At 42.7% G+C, this 24,131-nt stretch overlaps 1 protein-coding gene across 1 annotated transcript in view; it reads right to left on the minus strand.

Moving 5' to 3' along the window:
• Positions 1-11,252: 11,252 nt before the first annotated feature.
• LOC128414538 (vertebrate ancient opsin-like) overlaps positions 11,253-24,131 on the minus strand; it is a 99,881-nt gene continuing 87,002 nt past the window's right edge. The window contains exon 4 of the mRNA XM_053389957.1: positions 11,253-16,293. Within this exon, the coding sequence (XP_053245932.1) occupies positions 16,033-16,293 (261 nt within the window). The 3' untranslated portion in view covers positions 11,253-16,032. The remainder of the gene's footprint in view (positions 16,294-24,131) is intronic.

Genomic DNA, 24,131 nt, shown 5'->3' on the forward strand with positions numbered 1-24,131 from the left:
AAGACTGGAAGAAATTTAAAGACTATCTGCAGAAACACTGTAAAATTAATGAATGTTAAAATGATGTTGGATTGAAAATAAGTGGCATTAGCAACAAAGTTAATAAGAATATGCAAAAATGAATTGATAATGGATGAAAATATAGAGTTATAATATGTTAAGATATAGAGTTAAGATAAACGAAAGAGGGTAAGGATTTGCTGATTTGATTATTTAAATGGGAATACAAAAAGGGGAGGTGTGAGGAGGCCAAGGAAACAAGCTAATGAGCTTAAAGTTACAAAAAACGGATTTGTTTTTAATTCTTTTTTATCTATTTGTTTTTTGTATTTTGTATTTTTATTCTTTTTTCTTCTTTATGTATTTTTGTATGTTCTCTTTTTTCATCTTTTTCTTTCTATATGACTTTTTTCTATTTTGTAAACTTATGTTTTTGTAAAATCTCAATAAATATCTTATAAAAACAAACAAACAAATTTTGGTTTGGTTTTTGGCAGAATTTAGACCACAACTTTATTGATTACAGCAAGTGACTGGTTGCATCGGCTCTGGTTCAACTAGCTCCCTGCCATACAGGTAGCGCTGACCCAGGGTTCCAGCATAGGTCAGTCAAGGGTGAACACCTGGATAAACGGAAAACCGGGAACAAGCTATCTCTGCCACCCAAATGCTCCCCTGGACTTAGGCACGGGCACAACCCCCTCAGAGGGGTTGATCAAACCATCGAGTACCTGGATTCCTTTAACAGAATACTCTTCACATAGGGATGGCGAGAGTGTTCTTCCATCCCTATCACCTGAACCAGAGCCTATCCGCAACCTTACAACTTCTGACGATTTGCTATGTGGCAGGCGAAACCCAAATGGCAACAGCCAATCAGCCAAGTGGGGAAATTCCTGCCATGCACCTGTCCCAACAACAGACGACACACAATGGCATAGCGAGGTCAAGCGTGCAAGCCCTAAATATAGGGAGAGGTGGGCCAGTGTTCCGATGCACGCACCGAAAGAGGAAGCTCTGGGTCACATGCCTAGGTATATATAGGTACCTTGATCCGTTTAGCCTGCGTCCCATTGACCTGATTGAACCCAGCATCAAGGGACCTACCAATCAGGTGTTGTGGCTATCCAAACGTACCCACCCACAACACAGGGTTAGGTTGCCAGGTCTCACCACAACACGTGCCCTCTTTAAGAGAGGACCTGATTTTTCACAACGGCTAAACAAATGCTTGCAGGAAACCCACAAGAAGGATTCAAGCACTAGAGCACTCTTCTCTCCTCCTATGGTTCCCAGCTACTGTTTTTCAGAAGCATTACTGCCTCTGACTGTGGAGGCAGAGGATCACCACTGTGGCCAGTAGCAGTCGTTGACAGCCTTCTCCCCCATGAATTTGTCCAATTCTCCTTTAAAGCTATTCAACCTGGCAGCCATCACTGCCTCCTGTGGGAGAAAGCTTTTACCATGTACCGCATGAAGACTCTTCCAACACTTAGCTTCATTGGCCCTGGAAGGCCTTAATAAAGCCGTCAAGCATATTGCCATTTGCATTCCTACAGTCTGTCAGTCAGCTTAACCTAGCCTTGTCAGAAGGGTTTCTCCGAAGAAGACTCTTTCTTCTCCCTGGTTAATAGGTACAGCGGTGGAGCTCGGTGTCTCAAATTTCAGCAGCGCACTGTGGAACACCAAAATTTGCAGCCCTCACCTCTCATGCTCCATTCTAAATCATAGTTGTGGTGTCCCCTGTGGTATCCCCAAGGCTCTGCACGCAGCACTCCCCTAAATCTGCCTCTGATGAGGAAAATGTGTTGGATTTGAACATCTGATAATTTCTACCTGCAGCTTTTTCATACAGTTCCAGTAAGTGACGAAAAGAAGAAATGAACACTGCCTGCTTCCCAAGACATTGTTGAGTGCCATGCTTTACCTGCAGAGCTGTCGTGCTGAATCATTGTCATCGCTGTCATTCCCATGGTAACTGACACTCATGTCCCGCCTCAGGAAGGTGGCCTTTCATGTCTGTGCAGGAACTGGCAAGAGCCGAAGCAGAACGCAAAGGGGACCGTTTACCTCAGACGCCATTGCACACATTGGGCTTCTTTCCAGGCGCTCCTGTTGGAGGTGTTTCTGTACCTTTGCAGGGTGGAGATGGAGGGAGAGTTGCCTGTTCATTTTTATTCCAGAGAAAGCCAGTAACAACAGCACTAGTCTTCCCTCTTTCTTTGCCAGCAGCATTCAAGCCAAGCCGAACATGACATTAACAAAGCACTATTGTATTTAAGATGCATAATTATGTTTAAAATGCAAAAAAAAACCCACTTCATTTGAAGCTGCTATTTGCATTGGGAGAAAATTCCCAATGGTGCCTGCTGAGATAATTACCAGCCCTTCGCCCTCAACATCTGCTTTCTGCATTTTTTAAAAAAAATACAAAACTAAGTTTCACAACTCTTCTAGCTGGGCCATTAGGCTCTGTCCTGGGGCAGAATTTCTGTTGGGACAGCACACCCTTAATCAAAAATGCCACAAACACCACTGGAGGTGGAAAGCAATGGAAATAAACTTGCCTACTCCCAAGGAGTCTTATGCTGCAATCCTATCTCAATTTACCATTGAGCAAGCCCCATGGAACTTAATGGGTCTTACTCCTGGGCAAACATGTAGACTATTATTATTTTCCACAACTGAGCTCTGCTTTAAGCTTGAATAAGTGTGAGCTAAGGGATTGGCTTTTCTGGATAGAATCCAAGATGGACTTGCAACTAATCAGAAACACCAATTTCCCCCCTTGGTATGCACTGTTGAGAACAGAGCATTTTGGAGCTACTTATCTGTCCAAACTCTCACCAGCTTCCTTAAGAAATGCCTCTATTGAGCTGTGTTTCCATGGGATACCCACTGCAGTCTTGGACAGCCACTTCAACAGGGTCCAGACTGCAGGTTGTAGTCAACCTCAAGTGGAAGAAAGCAATCATTATCTGTTAGTCTGCCCCATATAGAGACCCAAGAGATCACTTTCTGAAACCTTTGTTCACAAACGCAAGTAGGTTCAGCCTGACAGAAACAGTCCAGTTTCTTTTGAGTGACAATAATAGCTTCATAACACAGAGTGGTGCTCTGTGCACTGGCTGCAAAAACAAAACAAAAACCAGGAAAAAGGATAAAATCACTATAAATTGTTGTGGTGATTCAGAGGTTTAATTTGAAATCAAGCTGGGTTTGAGCTTGTTGGTATCTCTGGTATCTCTCTTACATCAGAGATATTGGCTCATGTTATGGATGTGTGATCTGTATTGCTTTATTGGTACTCTTGCTGCATGGCTAGAACAAGAATCTTATATTGTATTGATTACATGGCAATTTTTTTCAGATCGCCTCAGTTTAAGACCCAAATAGTTAAGGACTGCATGTGTTGCTGTACACACCTTTCTTATATTTTATGGATTGGCAGCATATACCGTAAATGCTTTTAAAAAGAAAGAAAATCTATCCATCTAGCCATCTCTCTACAGACCTTTACTACTAACATCTTCCACTTTGAATAGATCCATGCAGAGACGTGTACTGTTTGGCAGGCAGGCACTTTGCTGGGTGCTGTGACCTTGTCAGATTGCTACTGCTGGTCCAGTTCTCAAGTAAGAACAAGGAACATTGAACACCAAAGAAATGGGTTTTATGCTTTCATACTCAGCATCTTCTTTCTGCACCAGCTAGACATAGTTAGTGGGGAGATGACATTTTGACTTGGTTTCAGTTCTGTGATTCTATGAGTCCACATAGATGGAGCAGCATGTTGTATCTATGCCAAAGGATGGATATGGAAAATATATGTTTTATGAACACCAGGTAAAATGCAGGGTAGGTGACTGATTCCTAAGACCCACTATAATCAGTGAGACTTAATCATACAATACTTCCATTGGCTAGGCTTGCCAACCTTTCTCAGTTTCAAATGTCTGGGCTGGAATCATATGAAGGGACATGCAGTCAGGAGAAAGACCCTTTGGATTACTTAAGAACATAAGAAAAGCCTTGCTGGATCAAGCCAAGACCCCATCTAATCCTTCACGGTGGCTGCTCAGATGCCCATGGGAAGCAGATCCTGAGTCCAATTGTATTGCTGTTTGTGCCACTGGTGAAGAATCAAGATTCTGGTTTAAAAAGTATGTTGTGGGAACTGCTGCAACAAAGTAGGAAGTGGAAGCATCAGCTAGGCATGTGGTTACAAGGACACGGTGTGCGCAGTGTGTATTGTGAAAGGTGATTGATCAAAAGGATGGATGGCTCATTCTATTCACTACATAGAATCATAGAATCATAGAATCATAGAATCATAGAGTTGGAAGAGACCACAAGGGCCATCAAGTCCAACCCCCTGCCAAGCAGGAAACACCATCAGAGCACTCCTGACATATGGTTGTCAAGCCTCTGCTTAAAGACCTCCAAAGAAGGAGACTCCACCACACTCCTTGGCAGCAAATTCCACTGTCGAACAGCTCTTACTGTCAGGAAGTTCTTCCTAATGTTTAGGTGGAATCTTCTTTCTTGTAGTTTGTATCCATTGCTCCGTGTCCGCTTCTCTGGAGCAGCAGAAAACAACCTTTCTCCCTCCTCTATGTGACATCCTTTTATATATTTGAACATGGCTATCATATCACCCCTTAACCTCCTCTTCTCCAGGCTAAACATGCCCAGCTCCCTTAGCCGTTCCTCATAAGGCATCGTTTCCAGGCCTTTGACCATTTTGGTTGCCCTCCTCTGGACACGTTCCAGTTTGTCAATGTCCTTCTTGAACTGTGGTGCCCAGAACTGGACACAGTACTCCAGGTGAGGTCTGACCAGAGCAGAATACAGTGGCACTATTACTTCCCTTGATCTAGATGCTATACTCCTATTGATGCAGCCCAGAATTGCATTGGCTTTTTTAGCTGCCGCGTCACACTGTTGGCTCATGTCAAGTTTGTGGTCAACCAAGACTCCTAGATCCTTTTCACATGTAGTGCTCTCAAGCCAGGTGTCACCCATCTTGTATTTGTGCCTCTCATTTTTTTTGCCCAAGTGCAATACTTTACATTTCTCCCTGTTAAAATTCATCTTGTTTGTTTTGGCCCAGTTCTCTAATCTGTCAAGGTCGTTTTGAAGTGTGTTCCTGTCCTCTGGGGTGTTAGCCACCCCTCCCAGTTTGGTGTCATCTGCAAATTTGATCAGGATGCCCTTGAGTCCATCATCCAAGTCGTTGATAAAGATGTTGAATAAGACCGGGCCCAAGACAGAACCCTGTGGCACCCCACTAGTCACTCTTCTCCAGGATGAAGAGGAACCATTGATGAGCACCCTTTGGGTTCGGTCAGTCAGCCAGTTACAAATCCACTGAGTGGTAGCATAGTCAAGACCGCATTTTACCAGCTTCTTTACAAGAATATCATGGGGCACCTTGTCAAATGCCTTGCTGAAATCAAGGTAGGCTACATCCACTGCGTTCCCTTCATCTACCAGGCTTGTAATTCTGTCAAAAAACGAGATCAGGTTAGTCTGACATGACTTATTTTTCAGAAATCCATGCTGACTATTGGTGATCACAGCATTCCTTTCCAGGTGCTCACAGACTGTTTGCTTAATGATCTGCTCCAGAATCTTCCCTGGTATTGATGTCAGACTGACTGGGCGGTAATTATTTGGGTCCTCTCTTTCCCCCTTTTTGAAAATAGGGACAACATTTGCCCTCCTCCAGTCTGCCGGGACTTCGCCTGTTCTCCAGGAATTCTCAAAGATGACTGCCAGTGGTTCTGAAATCACATCTGCCAGTTCTTTTAATACTCTTGGATGCAGTTCATCTGGACCTGGAGACTTGAATACATCTAGACTAGCCAAGTATTCTTGTACTATCTCCTTAGTTATTCTGGGCTGTGTTTCCTCTGCTGAATCATTTGCTCCAAATTCTTCAGGTCGGGCATTGTTTTCTTTATCGGAGAAGACTGAGGCAAAGAAGGCATTGAGGAGTTCAGCCCTTTCTGTGTCCCCTGTTTGCATTTCACCATCTTCTCCTCTGAGTGACCCCACTGTTTCTTTGTTCTTCCTTTTGCTACGAACATACCCATAAAAGCCTTTTTTGTTGCTTTTAACCTCTCTAGCAAGCCTGAGTTCATTCTGTGCTTTAGCTTTTCTGACTTTGTGTCTACACGTGCTGGCTATTTGTTTGAATTCCTCTTTGGTGGTTTCCCCCCTTTTCCATTTTTTGTACACATCCTTTTTTAATCTTAACTCAGTTAAAAGTTCTTTAGATAGCCACCCTGGCTTCTTTAGGCACCTTCCATGTTTCCGTCTCATTGGTATTGCCTGAAGTTGTGCTTTTACTATCTCCCTCTTAACAAACTCCCAGCCATCATGAACTCCCTTTCCTTTTAGTATTACTGTCCATGGGATCTCACCCAGCACTTCCCTAAGTTTTATGAAGTCGGCTTTCTTAAAGTCGAGAAATTGAGTCCTAGTATGCTTGGCTGCTCCTTTCCGCTGTATAGTAAACTTCAGAAGAGCATGATCACTCGCGCCTAATGATCCTTCCACTTCTACCCCACTAACCAGGTCATCAACATTGGTTAGGACCAGATCTAAAATGGCTGTTCCTCTTGTAGCTTCTCCCACTTTCTGGACAATGAAGTTGTCTGCAAGGCCAGTGAGGAATCTGTTTGACCTTATGCTCTTGGCTGAGTTTGACATCCAACAAATATCCGGGTAATTGAAGTCCCCCATTACTACTATCTCCCTTCCTTTTGCATGCTTGGCCATCTGTTCCAGGAAGGCATCATCTATGTCCTCCGTTTGGCTTGGGGATCTATAGTAAACTCCCACAATGAGGTCACTGTTATTCTTCTCTCCCTTAATTTTGACCCAAATGCTCTCACTTTGGCTTTGAGGTTCTAAATCTTGGATCTCTTCACAGGTATACACATCCCTGACATATAACGCCACTCCTCCTCCTTTCTTGTCTGGTCTGTTTCTCTGAAATAGATTGTATCCCTCCATTATTACATTCCAATCGTGGGACTTATCCCACCAGGTTTCAGTGATGCCTATTATGTCATATTTAGTTTGCTGTACCAAGAGCTCAAGCTCATCTTGTTTATTTCCCATACTTTGCGCATTAGTGTACAGACATTGAAGTCCATTAATCATTCCCCCGTGTCTCTTATTTAAGGATTTTTTCCTCCCACCACTAGGTCTGCGTGCTGTTTGCTCCATTCGGTCTATGACATTTGGATGATCATCTTCATCAATTGATAGACTCCTACCTTCAGGAGCACTGTCTCCCTCCCCCACATTAGTCAGTTTAAAGCCCTCCTGATGAGGTTTCTGAGATTTTTTGCAAAAACATTCCTACCAACCGTTGTGAGGTGCAGCCCATCGCTTGCCAGAAGTCCATCTTCAAGAAACTGCATTCCGTGATCTAAGAATCCAAACCGTTCCTGTTTACACCATTTGCGAAGCCAGTTGTTCACTTCCACTATTTTTCCCTCTCTCCCTGGGCCACGTCGTTCAACTGGGAGGACAGATGAGATGACAATTTGTGCATTTAATTGCTTCAATTTCCTGCCCAGAGCCTCGTAATCTCTTTTGATCTTCTGGAGGCTATTGCTTGCAGTGTCATTGGTTCCCACATGAACCAAGAGGAAGGGGTATTTGTCAGTGGGTTTTATGATTCCTTGCAGTCGTTCAGTTACATCTTGGATCTTAGCCCCGGGGAGACAGCACACTTCCCGAGACATCTTGTCAGGCCCACAGATCACTGCTTCTGTTCCCCTCAGTAGGGAATCCCCTATCACCACTACACGCCTCCTCTTAGGTCTGGTCGGGGTTCTTCCGTGAGCTGTCCGTTCCAAGGTCACCTGCACATTCCCTGAAGACTGCCTTTGCTGCTCGTCTTCATATACCTGATCGACTGTAATGAGGGAGAGATCCTCAAATGGAGTCTGCTCTTCGTCTTCCATGCTAGGGGAAAGGACCTCAAAGCGATTGCGTATTTCTAAACAATCAGAGCGAACCCTGGGCCTCCTACTTCTTTGAGTCACGTTTCTCCATATATCTGGCTCCTGTGTTGGTGAACTAGCCTCCTTCTCAGGGGAGTCCCCTGTCTCCTCCTTGGTGGAGACGGTGTGCTCTGTTGCTTCCAAGAAGAGCTCCAGCTCTCTAATTCTTTGGAGCGTAGCTACACGTTCCTCCAGTTGCTGGACTTTGTCTTTTAAGAGGGCAATCAACATGCAATTGCTGCAGGTAAAGCTGCCTGCAACCTTTGGCAAGATGGCAAACATTGCGCAGGAACCACAGGCGACTGCAGCTGTTCCCTCACCCTCCATCTTGAGAAGGTGTCGTTGGGGGTGACTACAGCGGTCCTCCATCATAAAAAGCGTGAAGACAGGACAAATAAATCCCCCCAAATAAACCTATATCTCCCCCAACAAACGTTTGAGACTAGCTCCCCTAAATCTAAAAGATGGATCAAACTGCGCGCCGCTGCCCTACAAGCTCTGACAAGCTCCTCCCACAGCTAATCCCCTACCTCAACAGAAGCCCTGCCCCCTCTGACCTTTGCACAGAGAAAGCAGCTAATCAGCCACAAGAAACTCACACAAGAAAACCCTTTTTGTTCCTTCTTCAGCCGCTGCCCTACAAGCTCTGACAAGCTCCTCCCACAGCTAATCCCCTACCTCAACAGAAGCCCTGCCCCCTCTGACCTTTGCACAGAGAAAGCAGCTAATCAGCCACAAGAAACTCACACAAGAAAACCCTTTTTGTTCCTTCTTCAGCCGCTGCCCTCATCTGGATGCCTCCATCATCTGGAGCTGTGATTGGGACCAGAATTTATGGAGAATTTTTATCTCTGAAGGGGCTGGGCCCCTGCTCTGCAGTCAGCACTCTCTCCGTATCAGTTTAACAACACTTCTGCTAAAGCTGGACCCAAGTCTATAGTTTAGTTAACATACTACTACTACTACTACTACTACTAATAATAATAATATCTTTATTGTCATTGCCCCCTCTCAGGGACAACGAAATTACTTGACTGCTCCATAAAAACACTAATTAAAACAATACAATATAGTACAGCAAGGAAGATTAGATGACTTTCAAAGTCCAGGCTTCCCATTCAGGGCTGAGATCGCTCTGGAGAAGAAGCTGTTCTTAAGACGGCTCGTTCTTGTCTTCATCGTCCTGTATCTCCGTCCCGACGGCAGGAGCTCGAAGAGACAGTGACCAGGATGCGATGGATCTTTTACTATGTCCAGTGCCTTCCTATGGCACCTTGTGGCATAAATCTTCTCTAAGGTGGAGAGTGGGCAGCCAACAATGCTCTCTGCTGCCTTAACAACTCTGCACAACCCCATCCTGTCCTGGGTAGTACAGCTTCCGTACCACACACATAAGCCATAAGTGAGCACGCTCTCAATGGCACAGTGATAGAAGGCAAGCAGCAGTTTCTGCGGGAGATGGTTTTTCCTTAGAATTCTCAAAAAGTACAGTCTCTGCTGCGCCTTCTTCACAAGCCCCCTTGTGTTGACACTCCAGGACAGATCCTCTTGTAATTCAATGCCCAAAAATCTGAATGTTGTTACCCTCTCCACACAGACCCCATCAATCAAAAGTGGCTGGATATTGCTCTTCTGTCTCCTGAAGTCCACCACAAGCTCCTTTGTCTTCCTTGTATTTATGAGCAAGTTGTTAGCTCTGCACCACTCTGTCAGCCGCTCCACCTCATCTCTATAGTGCGTTTCACCCTCCCTTTCAGGGATGAGCCCAATCACGGTTGTGTCATCTGCAAATTTGACAACCCTATTACTAGGGTGAGCAGCGACACAATCGTACGTGTAGAGAATATAAAGGAGCGGACTGAGTACGCATCCCTGTGGTGTTCCTATGTTAGTCTTAAGCATTTTAGAGGTATAAGGGCCCAACCGAACCCTCTGGGAGCGGTCTGACAAAAAGTCCAATATCCACCCACAAAGTGATAACGGAAGCCCCAGATCTTCCAGTTTAGACATCAGACGCTGTGGTAGAATGGTATTAAATGCCGAGCTGAAATCTAAAAAAAGCAGTCTGGCATAACCCCCCCGCTGCTCCAAATGTGCAAGGACGGCATGGAGGGCAATCGCCACAGCGTCCTCTGTCGATCTTTTCATTTTATAAGCAAATTGGAATGTGTCCAGTCCCTCTGGTAGGCAGGCAATGACATGATTTCGTACCAGCTTTTCAAAGCACTTCATGATTATAGGTGTGAGTGCTACTACTACTACTACTAATAATAATGGTTTCTTCCATCTATCTGTCTGGTCATTTTAACTGTATCTCGTTTTGAGATTGTTTTGTGGGTCTTTGGACCACAATAAAGTATTGAATTGAAAAATTGAATTGAATAATAATAATAGTAACAGCACTGAGAAGAAAATAATTTATTCATTATTTCAACATGACAGTAATTCAGTCACTGACAGTAATTCAGTCATTCAGTTATGAGAGAACCTTGAAACAACGAACCATTTGAAACACTTCAAAGTACCTAATCCCAAAAGAAGGAATGAAAATGTCAGCTGGGATTTTCACAGCTTGGGTGCCCAGAGTTTGACATTAAAGGCAAAAATGGCACTTAGATATCTAGCAATCATTGATTTTCAGCTGAATAGATATGTTTTTGTTAGGGATGGATGACCCTGTCAATTTTTGCTTCTCTCAGTTTCTCATATGTCCAATCTTAAATTCAGTTGGCCACATTTCTCTCATCAGTTTGCAAATTATTTTTAACAGCCCTCATGAAAATTCACCAGCATCTTAGTTTGCATTTCTCCTGACATACACAGTTTCGTGTATGATTTTTCTCTGATAGAATGCATTTTGCCATGTTATTTTTATTAATACATACATTTAAACACAAACTCTTTCCCCCTCATGTACATATTTTGTACACATTTTTAGGTCGGAAAACAGCATCAGAAACTTTGAGGAGGTATGATTTTCAAAGGAACACTGTGTTTCGGTTTATGTATTGTATCAGGAAGTGTGAATTAGGTAGGATGAAATTCTCTTCCATCTAAGTTTTAGTTCTGTGCTTGCTCTTAGATGGTTTATTTCCCCAATTCCAGTATTAAAAATGATAAAAAGTAATAAACAGTTTTTAAAGTTGATGGAACTAGCACACTACCTAAAGTATTTAAAGTAGGAAATGGCTACCCATGGCAGTGTCTCTCGCATTGATTTTATCAACAAAACACTTGTAATATTGTTGGGGTTCTTTTTGTAAGAATTGAATGAAATTTGCTGGCACATTAACCCCTTCTTTGGCAATGAAACCTGTGAAATTTCAGACAAATTGGTGTAGGGACTTTCATGTCAGGCACCTTCAAAATATGAGGTGTTTTAGTTGTGTGTGAGGGTTTTTTTATCCCCTGAAAGGAATATCAGCAAACACAAACCATTTTTTGGGGAGGGGGGCAATTGTCATGTAAGGGGAACTTTCAAAACCATGTGATAATAGACCAAGGTTTTTTTTCTGTTTTTTAAGAAAAACGAAATCCCACTCAGCACGTGTGAACCACCATGGATGCCTAACTCTGGACTCATTTAATGTGTGCTAAATGTCAGTGGTGGTTGATGCGGTGTGGCAAATTGGCTCCATTGGGGCATCTGTGCAGCCCTGGTTTCCTGCCACTCTGCCTCAGCTCATCCAGGTAAGTTGTATCAATGCTGATGATAGGAGGGTGACTCCATGGCTCTGCCACGGTTCCTGCTGTTGCTGCTGAGGGTATATTTTTGTTCAAGGCTCCTAAATCGCTTCAAGGCTTACACACTTATTTTCAAAAACTAGATTTCCCCCCACTCACTGGATGCATTTGAAAATGCATCCAGTGCCTGGGTGAGTGGCCGACTTCTGAATTTTATACATGTTAACTCCAAAATAAATCCTGCCAAGTTCAGTGGGACTTACTCCCTAGTAAGTGTGCTTAGAACAGCAACCTCATTTCTGAAGGCAGTTCTGCAGGTGTGATATGCCTTCATCCTCTGTGAAGTAAAAAAAAAAAATCTCAGCTGACAGGTTTTTAAAAAAATAAAAACAAAACTTGAGGCTATGAATATAATTTGAAACAATAGCTTCTTGTCAAAAACAAGAAATACAATACCATTCTGTAACATCTTAAGCAGCCTAGAGAAATACACTTGAAGCTGAAATATATTCACATATGGGGTGGGAGGAATCACAGAAAATACAGACATTCTAGAAATGTAAAATCAAAGAATATTATCTTCAATGGTTATTTAGAAATAGATTTCCAACACTGATGAATCCAATTATTTATAAAGTTCAGTCAAAAGAACACAAAGAGGAAAGGGAGAGGGAGTCCTTAAAAGGACAAAATAGCCTTTTGAAACACAAGCAGAACCAACCATATGATATCATTAAGCGCAACGATGCATGGCTACCTCAAATAGCTCAGTCGGTAGAGCATGAGATGTTTTATTCCAGGTTGATGGATTCGAGCCCCACATTGGACAAAAGATTCCTGCATTGCAGGTGGTTGGACTGTTTTCCGACTACAGTTCCCATCATCCCTGACCACTGGTCTTGCTAGCTAGGGATGATGGGAGTTGTAGTCCAAAAACAGCTGGAGACCCAAGGCTGGGAAACACTGGACTAGATGACCCTCATTGTCCCAACTCTTCTATAATTCTATATGACATTCCATGTGAGATTTTTAAACAGTGCCTTGGAAATTTAGAATGCTGATTTTCCAGAGTTCTATACCGGAGGAGAGGGGGAACTACCCAATCTCATCTGCAGAAGTCCAGACCTCAACAGGGGAAGAGTTGTGGGATAAAGTGGGTGATATGACAGAAGGAGAAGGGACAACAAGGAATTACATGGGGAGAGGGGGAAGAATGCCTGAATAGGGCCATAGGTAAAGGTAAAGGCACCCCTGACCATTAGGTCCAGTCGTGGCCGACTCTGGGGTTGCGGCGCTCATCTCGCTTTACTGGCTGAGGGAGCCGGGGTACAGCTTCCGGGTCATGTGGCCAGCATGACTAAGCCGCTTCTGGCGAACCAGAGCCGCGCATGGAAACGCCGTTTACCTTCCCGCCGGAGCGGTACCTATTTATCTACTTGCACTTTGACGTACTTTCGAACTGCTAGGTTGGCAGGAGTTGGGACTTAGCAATGGGAGCTCACCCCGTCGCAGGGATTCGAACCGCCGACCTTCTGATCGGCAAGTCCTAGACCCTGTGGTTTAACCCACAGCGCCACCCGTGTCCCGAATAGGGCCATACAAGGCCCATTATTAGTTTCAGACTATGGGAGGGATCCAAGGAACTTGTTCCCCTTAGTACAGAGATTTACGCTCGTGCAATGGAACCCTTCCCATTCTCCTTTCCCTGTCCTCCCCAAATCTGTTTGGGGGGTTTGGAGAACCCAACACATATTTATGTGGCACATGGTGGGAGGAGGAGAAATTTTGTTGCACAAGAGTAAAATATTTGTGCTAAGGGAACAAGAGACTCAGTGCTACTTCGGATACAAGCCTGTCCCATCATCCTTTGACAATGGACTCCACAGATTGTGAGCAACTGCATCTTTGTTCTCTGATATTCTCTTAGCCTTTCTGTTTGGCTTTTATTATACCGAGACTCAATGTTATAAAGTTATGCTCCTCATAATCTAGTGCTAATGGGACTGAGGTTTGTCCCTTTCAACTCTAAAATTATTCATTCTGGGGGAGAAAGAATTGATGGACCTGAAACCCACAAGGCAGGTTTCATCCAGATGCATTCTATTCTTAAATAGACTAGGGCTTCTCCCACAGACTGTCATTGTTAGACTATTTTTCTTTAAATGAGGAGAAAATGTCAAGAGACTTCTGGAAGGGAACATCTTCCTTTCCCCTCATTGCTGAAAAGATCATGTCATCAAACTGTTGGTGAAGAAACTGCTGGTGTAGCAGGAGCAGATGAAGAAGCACTCAGTTGAGCTCTGCCTTAATCTCAGTGTTTTTGCTCTTGCCCTAGACTATCTTATGGGAGAATACTGGATCATGGACTAAGTGCTGGAATGGTTTAATCCTGTACCTTCACCTATAAGGTATAAAATCCCCGTAAGACTCCAGTGACCTCCTTCAAAAGAAAACCAAACCTGAGTAAGCGCTGTATCCCAAAACCTTGAACCCTTGGATTTTTCAAGTACACATAACAATGTAGTTATTGTATATACGAATCCATTGTGAGGAATAGGATGGTGACGTTGCCAATTCAATGCATGATTGTTTTCATGTGGGATTTTGAATTTTTTACAACAAATAAAATGTCTGCTATAAATAAATAAATAAATGATAGCTTCTATGATTATTTAATTTCTTTAGCCTAAAGAGTATTCGGGATACACTATCAATAAATAACTGATTCAGAGAACCAAATTATTCTTTCATTCTAAAGAACATTCTCCTTTTATTCTAATGTAACCATTAATTTGTCATTACCTTAAGAAACCAATTACAACCCTTACGTACATTACCTCACGATGGATCTTGAAAGAGATAGTGAAATCTATTTGTGTCTAATTCCACTTTCTGTCTTCTGGAGATATCCAATATTCCCCAGTCAAGTGATAGCCATGTGTTCTGCTTTTATTTCAGTTGAATTACAACCAATTGTCCATTGCTGATTGAAGTAATTTGACATTCATAAACCCGAGAATGTAAATTGTTAGGAAAGTTTCTGTTGTTTGTAAGGACACATCAGTTTTGACCATTGTTGGTTATGCTTTCAAATGTGCAAACTGAACCATTTTAGTATAATTTTTAGTGTAAGGATTTTCATTTGGTACACATGAAGAATTTGATAGTTGTATCTACATATATACACTCAGGTCTGGGGAAATGTAAAAAATGAAAATGAAATGAAATGTACTGTCCTTTCCTAGGGAAAATAAACGTTTTTATGAAACCATTCTTGTTTAATGTTACTTTAAGCTGACTCTGTAATTCTCCTTTCTTAATTGGAGTTGTTCAAATTTCCTAACCTACTTTCTTATCAGAATTATAGGGTTTCAGTTATTTTGCATTAGCCAGCTGAGAGAGAAAAAAAGAAACTTTTAACCCAAACCCTGTATGTTGAGCTTAGATATGAATTAGTCACAAAATATCCAGCACTGTGTGCAACACTTTCAAAATTCTATTGTAGTTTTGAGGTGAAATATAATTAAAAACTGTCTGGGGGGAAATTATTGTGTGCTCTGGCCAATGCTGATAGTTCATGCTGGGAGGGATGATTAGTAGTTGCAATATAGTAAGTAACAAAAAGAGAAATTAACTTCTCCCCATATCCAATATGAACCTTGATTGCACGATGTGAAATTGAAACTTCCACTTATGTGGTCACAGATGACACAAGACCGTCAGTCCCTCTGCTTTAACAGTGTCCAACTGTTTTGGCAAGGCCGGCAGTGCCAAAAGTCCAGTTCAGAGTAAGACATAATGGCTCTCCATGCACAATGCCTACAGGTATCTCCATATGACTTAAGATGGTTTTCCCTGTAATCTGCTTAGCTAGAAAGTGGGCAGCATTCTTGAGCAGAAAGTGGGACTGAACGATGCCAGAGGCAAAGCCAGAAGGTTACCTGTGCTGTGCGTACGTGCACATTATTATTATTTTTTATTAGATTTATATACCACCCTTCAACATAAGACTTTGGGGCAGTTCACATGCTTATGTTGTAGATTGACCACCAATGCTGTGTTTTGAGCATGGTTAAAATCTAGAGCATTTTCTCCTCTAGAAGAAAGAGTTTACCATACTATTTTCTGCATTCGGACTCTCCAAACACAGAATTAATACTTCAGTACCTCGAAGATCGAGTATTACCTTTCTGAGGGACACATAACATGCTGTCTGTGCCCCGGAGACAGACACCAATTTATGTTCATTAGGCACTCCCCAAGTCCTGCTCCTCTTCAGTTCTACCTGCTTCTCAGTCTGAAAGGGCAAAGAGTTTGCTTCCACTCAAGCACTGTAATGAGCTACAAGCAACACTGTTTGTTTTGCCTTGGGGCCATTGGGGGCTGTGGGTTCCGGATTCCGGAGGTTGACAGTTGCTTCTGGGTGTTCTGAGGACGGCTGTCCGGCTGAAGCAGCAACAAACGTGAAGTTATTGTCCTGTCTCGGGACAGTGCAGCACATTCGAGTAGACCTCAAGGAGCCTTTGTTGCTGGAAAGGCCTGTTTTCCTGTCACATTTCAGGAGAGAGCAAAAGCACCTGTAAAACTGAAACACAAAGACAGGCGTTAAATAGAAATCTGCTGTGTGGTTGATTTGTTCTGCCATTGCACCGAGAGCGATGTGGTCCTCCTCTTCGATGTTCAATAGAGAAATGATATTCCGAGCTACTGTAATGGGCAGGAATTATAAAATGAAATAAATTAGCAGATGCATTTAGAGTTCAATTTAGCAGCCAAATATTATTTCAATGAAATTTGACTGCATTTGTAGTAATGCAGAGTTACCGAGTTAAATATTGTCTCTGGTTATTAGGGGTTGGAGCTAAGACTCCATGCTTTAGCTTGTCCTTAATTGTAGTTACTTTCTTTTTCCTATGCAGTTGCGGGTTAGCCTGTTATTTAATAAACAGCCTCTTGTTATGACCCTACAGAGCCCCCCCAAAAAAAATCTCTTCAAATTTCCATAAATAAAAAAATAAACAGGCAGCTTTCCTGACGCAAGCCTTTGAAGGTGGCCATTTCAAAACTGAACTTACAGTCAATACTGTGCATGCTTCCTTGGAAGTAAGTCCCATGGAATTCAGTGGGATTTGCTCCCTAGTAAGTGTGTTTGGGATTATTGCTTTAGATTATGTGCTAACAAAAACCTATTGGCTGGGATCCAAAGAACTGCTCAGAGCGGGAGCAAAGAGTGGAGTGTTTGTTCGTTTTCTCTTTGTACAGTTCACCACAGCTCCGTATTTATTTATTCAAATTTCGAATTTTACCCCACCTTTCTGTTTAAAATGTTTGAGGCATTTTAAAACAATTAAACTTGACAGTAAATAAAAGGGATAAAACAGCAAATAAACCTGCTCAGACTGAAAAGGCAGGGAAATGAAAATTTTAACAGAGCAACAGGCACATGCTGAAAAGGGAAAAGTGTGCTCACACAGTGATGGAAAGCCGAGAGAGAGAGAGAGAGAGAGAGAGAGAGAGAGAGAGAGAGAGAGAGACCTATGCTTTATAATGTGAATAGGGACCTCCAGGTGTTGCTTGATTACATTTTCCATCATGCTTGTCCTTTGCCTTACGCTGGCTGGGGCTAATGAGAGCTAGAGTCCCACAACCTCTGGAGGGTCCTAAAATTCCCAATCCCTACTTTATTTTCTTACATCTCTTTATTCCAGTTCGGCTTCTGAAAAATATTTCCATCTTATCGAACAACAGTCCTGCCTTGACTCCCTTTGCTGAGCCCTTAACATTAGTTACAATCATATGCTCTGTCTTATTTCCTAATTAGTATAAATGCATGTACTGCAAGGAGATGTAATCTCACGGGGCACATTGATGCATCTGAATTATTTGAAGGCATTAAAGAAGCCACTGGGTGAATTCCACATGGAGCTACTTCAAGGTCACCACCATATTTTAAAGGAAGTCCTACTGCTCGTTTTACAAATTTGGGCTAAAAGAGGTCATGGCTCAATTTTTACTCTTCAGGAAAGTGCGTTAAACTTGGAATTAGAGGACAAAACCAAGTGCACACTAATGATTTTAAGCTACATTGTCATCAGTTACATCTGGTCCTCCTAAATTACCACTACCAATGATTACAAGGTCAGGTAGAAGTCAGAGACTGTAGCAACAAACCAGAAAACCGATTGAGCAACTCAAAAAATAGAATACAGGAAAGTAAGTGCATACTTCTGTATGTATGATCAAACTCAGTCTTCAACACTGAAGGCTGTGTTAGAGGAACCAGTTTCATTTTTCAACTGCATAATGGCATGTAGGAATGTTGAATTTGCCACTAAGTGCTACTATCTACATCGCTTGGAAGTAAGTGGCAAATCTCTCATTGTTTGCAGTGGTCTCTCATGTTATTTATCTGAAGCAGTTTTACCCTGCTGTTCAGCTGACAAGGTTCCCAGAGTGGCTTACATAAGATCAATAACAAAGAAGACAGTCCCTGCCCTCGAGTTGGCAATCTAAAAGGCATGACATAAAAGGAAAAAGGGAGGATGTGGGAAGATAACAACAAGCAAACTCTTATTCTTAAAGTTACAGAGTTCTTATAATGAGCCACTTCAATGGAAACAGTTGAGGGAGGGAGAGGAGGAGCCCATGAGAGTGGGCCCTGCTTTCAATCTTTCCTTCTGCTTTAGTCTGATGGAATGGTTGCACTTAGAAAACTTATTCTGTCTGTTTTTAAGTACATGCGGTTCAATAATCAAAGACCTTGAGATAGTGAAATTCAAAGATGGGACTGATGGGGACAGGAGGACTATTCCACCAAAAGCCTTAAAATCATTGGTATTTTGTAGATCTTAGGGAAAGCTACAACAACAACAACAACAACAACAACAACAACAACAACAACAACAACAATAATTTATTATTTGTACCCCGTCCATCTGGCTGGGTTTCCCCAGCCATTCTGGGTGGCTTCCACAAAGACCAAAAATACACTAAGATGTCACACATTAAAAACTTCCCTGAACAGGGCTGCCTTAAAATGTCTTCTGAATGCCAGGTAGTTGTTTATTTCCTTGACATCTGATGGGAGGGCATTCCACAGGGCGGGCGCCACTACCGAGAAGGCCCTCTGCCTGGTTCCCTGTAGCTTTGCTTCTCGCAATGAGGGAACCGCCAGAAGGCCCTTGGAGCTGGACCTCAGCGTCCGGGCAGAATGATGGGGATGGAGACGCTCCTTCAGGTATACAACAAGCTATGGCAATGTGACAATGTGAAGGATGGCATATACCAGGGGTGGCCAACTCCCAAGAAACTGCAATCTACTCACAGAGTTAAAGCCCCATTTTGGGGGGTTCAGGGAAAATATGTTGAGCTTTTCTAGGGGAGCCAAAGTTGTTAAGCTTCTTTAGAGGGAGCCAGTGATCTACTGGTGATCTACCACAGATGTCCAGTGATCTACTGGTAGATCACAATCTATGTGTTGGACGTGCCTAGCATATACTAACTGTGAGGGCCTTGGGTTGATCCAGGGTGCAGATGTCTGTAGGTTTAAGAAAGTGTATGAATGGATATTTGTGAGTCTGTAAGGAAAGGGTAGCAACCCATTGGCTTCCTGTCACATATAATCTGTTTGCACAAGAAATACAATGCTGTATCTAATAGCAGTAAGCTTTCATAAACATCTAGGGTTGTGAATACCTAAGGCTGTGTGAACTTGTGATGTTGAACTTGTATCACCAGAATATTCTTGCAAGAAATGAAACAAAAAACCCTCTGGCATTTCAGTCATGCTAAACTAATTTCTAGTCCTCTTAATGAGATACAAAAGATGAATCCAGACATCAGAAGACTAGTCCTACAGCCTTCTATTGACAGTAATCACAAGGTGTTGATACTGTATGGCCAAAACAATACATAATTTTAAATGCACTCTTCTTCCCCTTCTGCAATAAAAGCAGGAATTCCGAAACTTGTCATGGTCTTCCCTACTCAGCCAGTCACAGATCTGGAGTAAGGGAAGACACTATAGTAGTTGTTGATACAATTCTCCCAAAACAATCTGGATAAGCAACTTTGTAAGTCCTGATAAACCAAAAGCCACAGAGGAGTGGGGAGAGGGGACATTGCTAGATATCTGAGGCTATTCAAAGCTCTTTGAGATGCTAGGAGGTTCACCTAAGGTGGTCACTTATGCACTGCCAAAAAGGAGAGAATGCACCCAAAAAGAGTACATAACAGGCTACAGATTTGCAGAAAATATGCACTTGTTGATTTAGATGCACAGATGCAAATTTTAAAATAATTGCTAAAATTATTTAGAAATAAAATACATCATCTTACCACACTTTAGGATCAGGAGACCTGTGTATGCCTGCTGCCCAGGTGTCAGCTTCTAAGCCCCTGCTCTGTATTCTTAAGGTTCCTTACCTTTAAACTGACTTGAACTGGACTCTCCTCTGTAAAATAGAACATATGAACTTCCTAGGTTCACTAAGAAAAATGTTGAATGAGATGGAGGCTCATTCTCACTGAATGAGATGGAGGCTCCAAGTAAGAGCACAGTTTAAGAGGCACTACTCAACTAGGAAAAATAGAGCTGAGACTTAAGATTCAGAACCTCCACCAGAACATAATGCCTGAATTTAGGTTTAGCAGCTGTTGGAGCAAGATGTAGGGCTGAGAACATTGCAGACTGTGTCCAAATTGCTACCTACTTGTTTCTTCAATACCCCTCACCTACCCAGTACATCATCTGATTTGTTGCTTGCACTGACCTAATTCCTCAGTGATCAAGGTGGAGTACAAAGGACTCTAGGTCTGTCTGCCAAGCTTTTTGGTTCTGGCGTACAGCGGTACCTCGGTTTAAGAACAGCCCTGTTTACGAACGATTCGGTATACAAACTCTGCAAAAACGGAAGTAGTGTTCCGGTTAGCGAATTTCACCTCGGTTTACGAACGGAAGCCAAACGCTGGAAGGGCACCGGCGGCGGGAGGCCTCAAAGTGTGCCTCGGTTTAAGAAAGGCTTTGGTTTAAGAACGCACTTCTGGAATGGATTAAGTTCGTAAACCGAGGTACCACTGTATATGTTCAACATAGCGTAGATGTTCAACATCTCACAGGCCCTCTGTGGCTGGGCAGGATAAACATCTGGCCATTGGGTCAAATTGTTCTTAGTTTGCTATTTTCATTTTGTAATGGTTATAGGGGTTGCTTGTGCGTAAGTTGCCGCCACTCCTGGCTAGGTTGCCTGGTTAAACCTTTTCTGTCTGGACAGCCCTTCTGTTCGTGGCTGTTTCAGTCACTAGCAGAATCCGTCAGTGGGCGTTTCTTGAACCTATTCCAGCACAAAAGTTCTTTGACGCCAAGTCTCCGCCTACTCTCCCTGCGCGGAAGTCTTCTGCGCAGGGTGGGTGTGGGTAGCGGAGGACCTGTGCTCTCCCCGCTGGTCTCCGGCGAGGAGTCCTGGAGCCCCCTCGCCGATTCCACCATCTGCCCCCCTTTATCCCTGGTGTTACGCTGATTTCCTTCCCCAGCCGATGAGCTGTCTCTCTCCCTGCTGAGCCCTTCTCCAGCATCGCTTGGGAGCCTTGCTTCCGCCTCTGGCTCTGATGGCAGTTCCCTGACACATTTGTTCACTGCAGAGCAGGCAGAGGAGCTAAGAAATTTAGATACAATGAAAAGTTGAATTGGATGTTACAGGATGACCACATCCCCCCAAATGTAAGCTGCATATCTAGTTTCAGTGCCCCAGACATAAAGCATATGACTTCGCCGGTGGTCGGTTTTTATTTTTTGCACAGTTAAGACATCCACTGTTAGTATTTTTAAACAAAACTTACACAGACGGCTACATGCCTGCAGGGTATTCCTTAGCTGCCCTGAAGCCTTTTGCTTCTTTCTCCATAGATGAATGGATGTTTACATCACATTTCCTGGAAATATGTCATATTAGAAGCTTTTCCACCCAGCAAGTAATTACTATAGAACAGAGCATTACCTGTAAGGGGAATGTAGGCTCCCTGGGAAACCATTGCAACATAATTTGGGTTTCCTTGCTAAATGAGCTTTTGCTCCACAGCTCAAGCAGAGGCTTATGGATCCTTTATACTGCTGACTAGTGCCATGCTTGGCTAAATACGAGTATTGATTTTGGGTGCTTCAGTGAGCTCCAAGCTGGAGAATGGGTGATTTATAGGAATTAGATCCTATAAGAAAGTGAAGTCCACTCTGGATGTTTTGGAACACTGTTACTGTTAATTTTTTTTTGTAGAATTTACGTTGCAACATGGTGAAACTGTAAACTGTTTTTCCATGACTGCTTTTCATGGAGCAAAAGAGTGTGAAGAAAACAGGCAAGATTGCCTGCACAGAGCTCCCTTTAGAAGGAAAAAGGAAACAGATAAAAAATACTCCAGTTCATCTGTTTGGTGGAAAGGTAGCAATAGGGACGGGCTGAATCTGGTCCCTACTGTCCCATCTGAACAGTTTGAAATTCCCGAGATTGTTAGCTGCTGTATCAGAGAAAGGAACCTCTGTGCACACAGCTTCTAGCATAATAAAGACTAGAAAGCCAAGTGGAATTGTGCCTGCAGAAGTCTGCAACATACCAAATGCAGTCAAAACTTTTTTCTTCTAATCAGATTTCACCATGACATAGGATATACCGTAACAGTCCACTCAGAAGTAAATCCTATTGACTTCAAAGATATGTTCTGCAATGTACGTGCATATAAGATGATTGCAGCCTAATAGGTATGTCTTGTTAAAAGGTGGTCCTATTTAGTTCAAAGACAGTATCCCCACAGGCTTATCTGCTCAGAAGTAAATCACATTTCGTTCAAAGACACTTCCTCCCAGGTAAGGTGTAGAACTGTAGACTGAATATAAATCTACTGTATATTTTGGAAAGTGGTCCATCTCTTTGTTCTCTATGCATTCAAATGTCTCTTGAGATAGTGGCTGGGGAAAACTCAGTGGGGTATAAATAAATTATTATTCTTATTATTCTTATTATTCTTACTTGGCACAAGGGTTTCAGAGGCAGAGAAACCAGTTTTTGTCTACATTTGGATACTGGATTTGCAATTGCCCCTATTTGGATGCCTCTGAAGATATTGTTGCCCAAGCTGGCATGATGGTACCTGAGATTTAGGAGCAGGGTTTGGTCTGTATTTGGATACTGATGGATGCCATTTTGATGCAAAATGGTGTGGTGAAACATTCCAAACTGTGCCAATTTGGACATCTCTGGAAACACTACCATTCTAGTTTGACGTGACAGTGCTTGGGCTCAAGGAGTGGTTTTTTTATCTATGTTTTGACACCGTTGGACACCATTTTGAAGCAAGATGGCGGATGCAACCATTCCAAACTGCTGATTTGGACACCTTTGAAGATAACAGTGCCCAATTCCCCACAATGGTTCCTGAGATGGGCTTTGGTCTATGTTTGGATTTCTTTACTACAAGTATGCAAGCTTTCACAATTTCCCATTTGAAATTAAGTGAAGCCAATAAAAAATAAAATTCAGCACCAAATTTCCCAACACCATTTTTGGTTTGGGTGTTGTAGTTTCATGACCTAGATAGGATTTTTTTGGAGGGTGGCAGAACTTATTCCATCTCGCCTTTCATAAGTGGAAATGACATTTTGCGACCTTCATGGGTACTTTTGCAGTATCAAAAAATCATAAGCAGTTCTGATATAGAAAAGCAATTTTCTGCTTCCTCTCTATATAATAGGATGAACGGTAATGGTGAGGTTTTGTGAAACAATGACAGGGAACGTCAGTTCAGCAGCAGAAAATCAGGTATCTGGGGAAGATTTTGCAACCCGTTTTTAGCTTGAAAAACCAGGCCCAACTCCTCCATTATTCGTGATTAGGGCAAACCTTGGTTTACACAAATAGACGTGCCCCTTCATATGTAGCTCAAGTATTGGAATTCAAACCCTGGGAATCATTGACGTAGATCAGCATAAAGATCCTGGTGGCTATGAGCCAATAGATCTCTGGATAACCAAGGGCCATTTTCCCTTGTCACATGCTTTTTTATTTATTTCCCACGAAACAGCCCAAGGTTTTTTTAACAATAAAAACATCAGCGAGAAAATGTGTATAGAAACAAGATAAAAAGTGGGATTTTAAAGAATTTCCCATTTAAAGACCTTTTGGAAGGGGAAGGCCTTCAATCAGTGCTCATGCTTGTCTGATAGATGAGAATACCAAATAGTAGATGTCACCACACTCTGGATTTTTATGTAAGGGTGACTGGGCTAGTTAAGGTGGTGGGTCACTGGAGTCTTATACCCCCATCTGCCCAAACAAATAAAATAAAAGGAGAAATAAAGGTATGAGATATGGGGGCGGTGCTCAAGTCAACCACCCCCCAGACCACTCCCTTAAAATGCCCCTTACTCAAATCACT

Source organism: Podarcis raffonei, chromosome 5, assembly GCF_027172205.1.
Source record: "Podarcis raffonei isolate rPodRaf1 chromosome 5, rPodRaf1.pri, whole genome shotgun sequence".
Classification (NCBI taxonomy): Eukaryota; Metazoa; Chordata; class Lepidosauria; order Squamata; family Lacertidae; genus Podarcis; species Podarcis raffonei.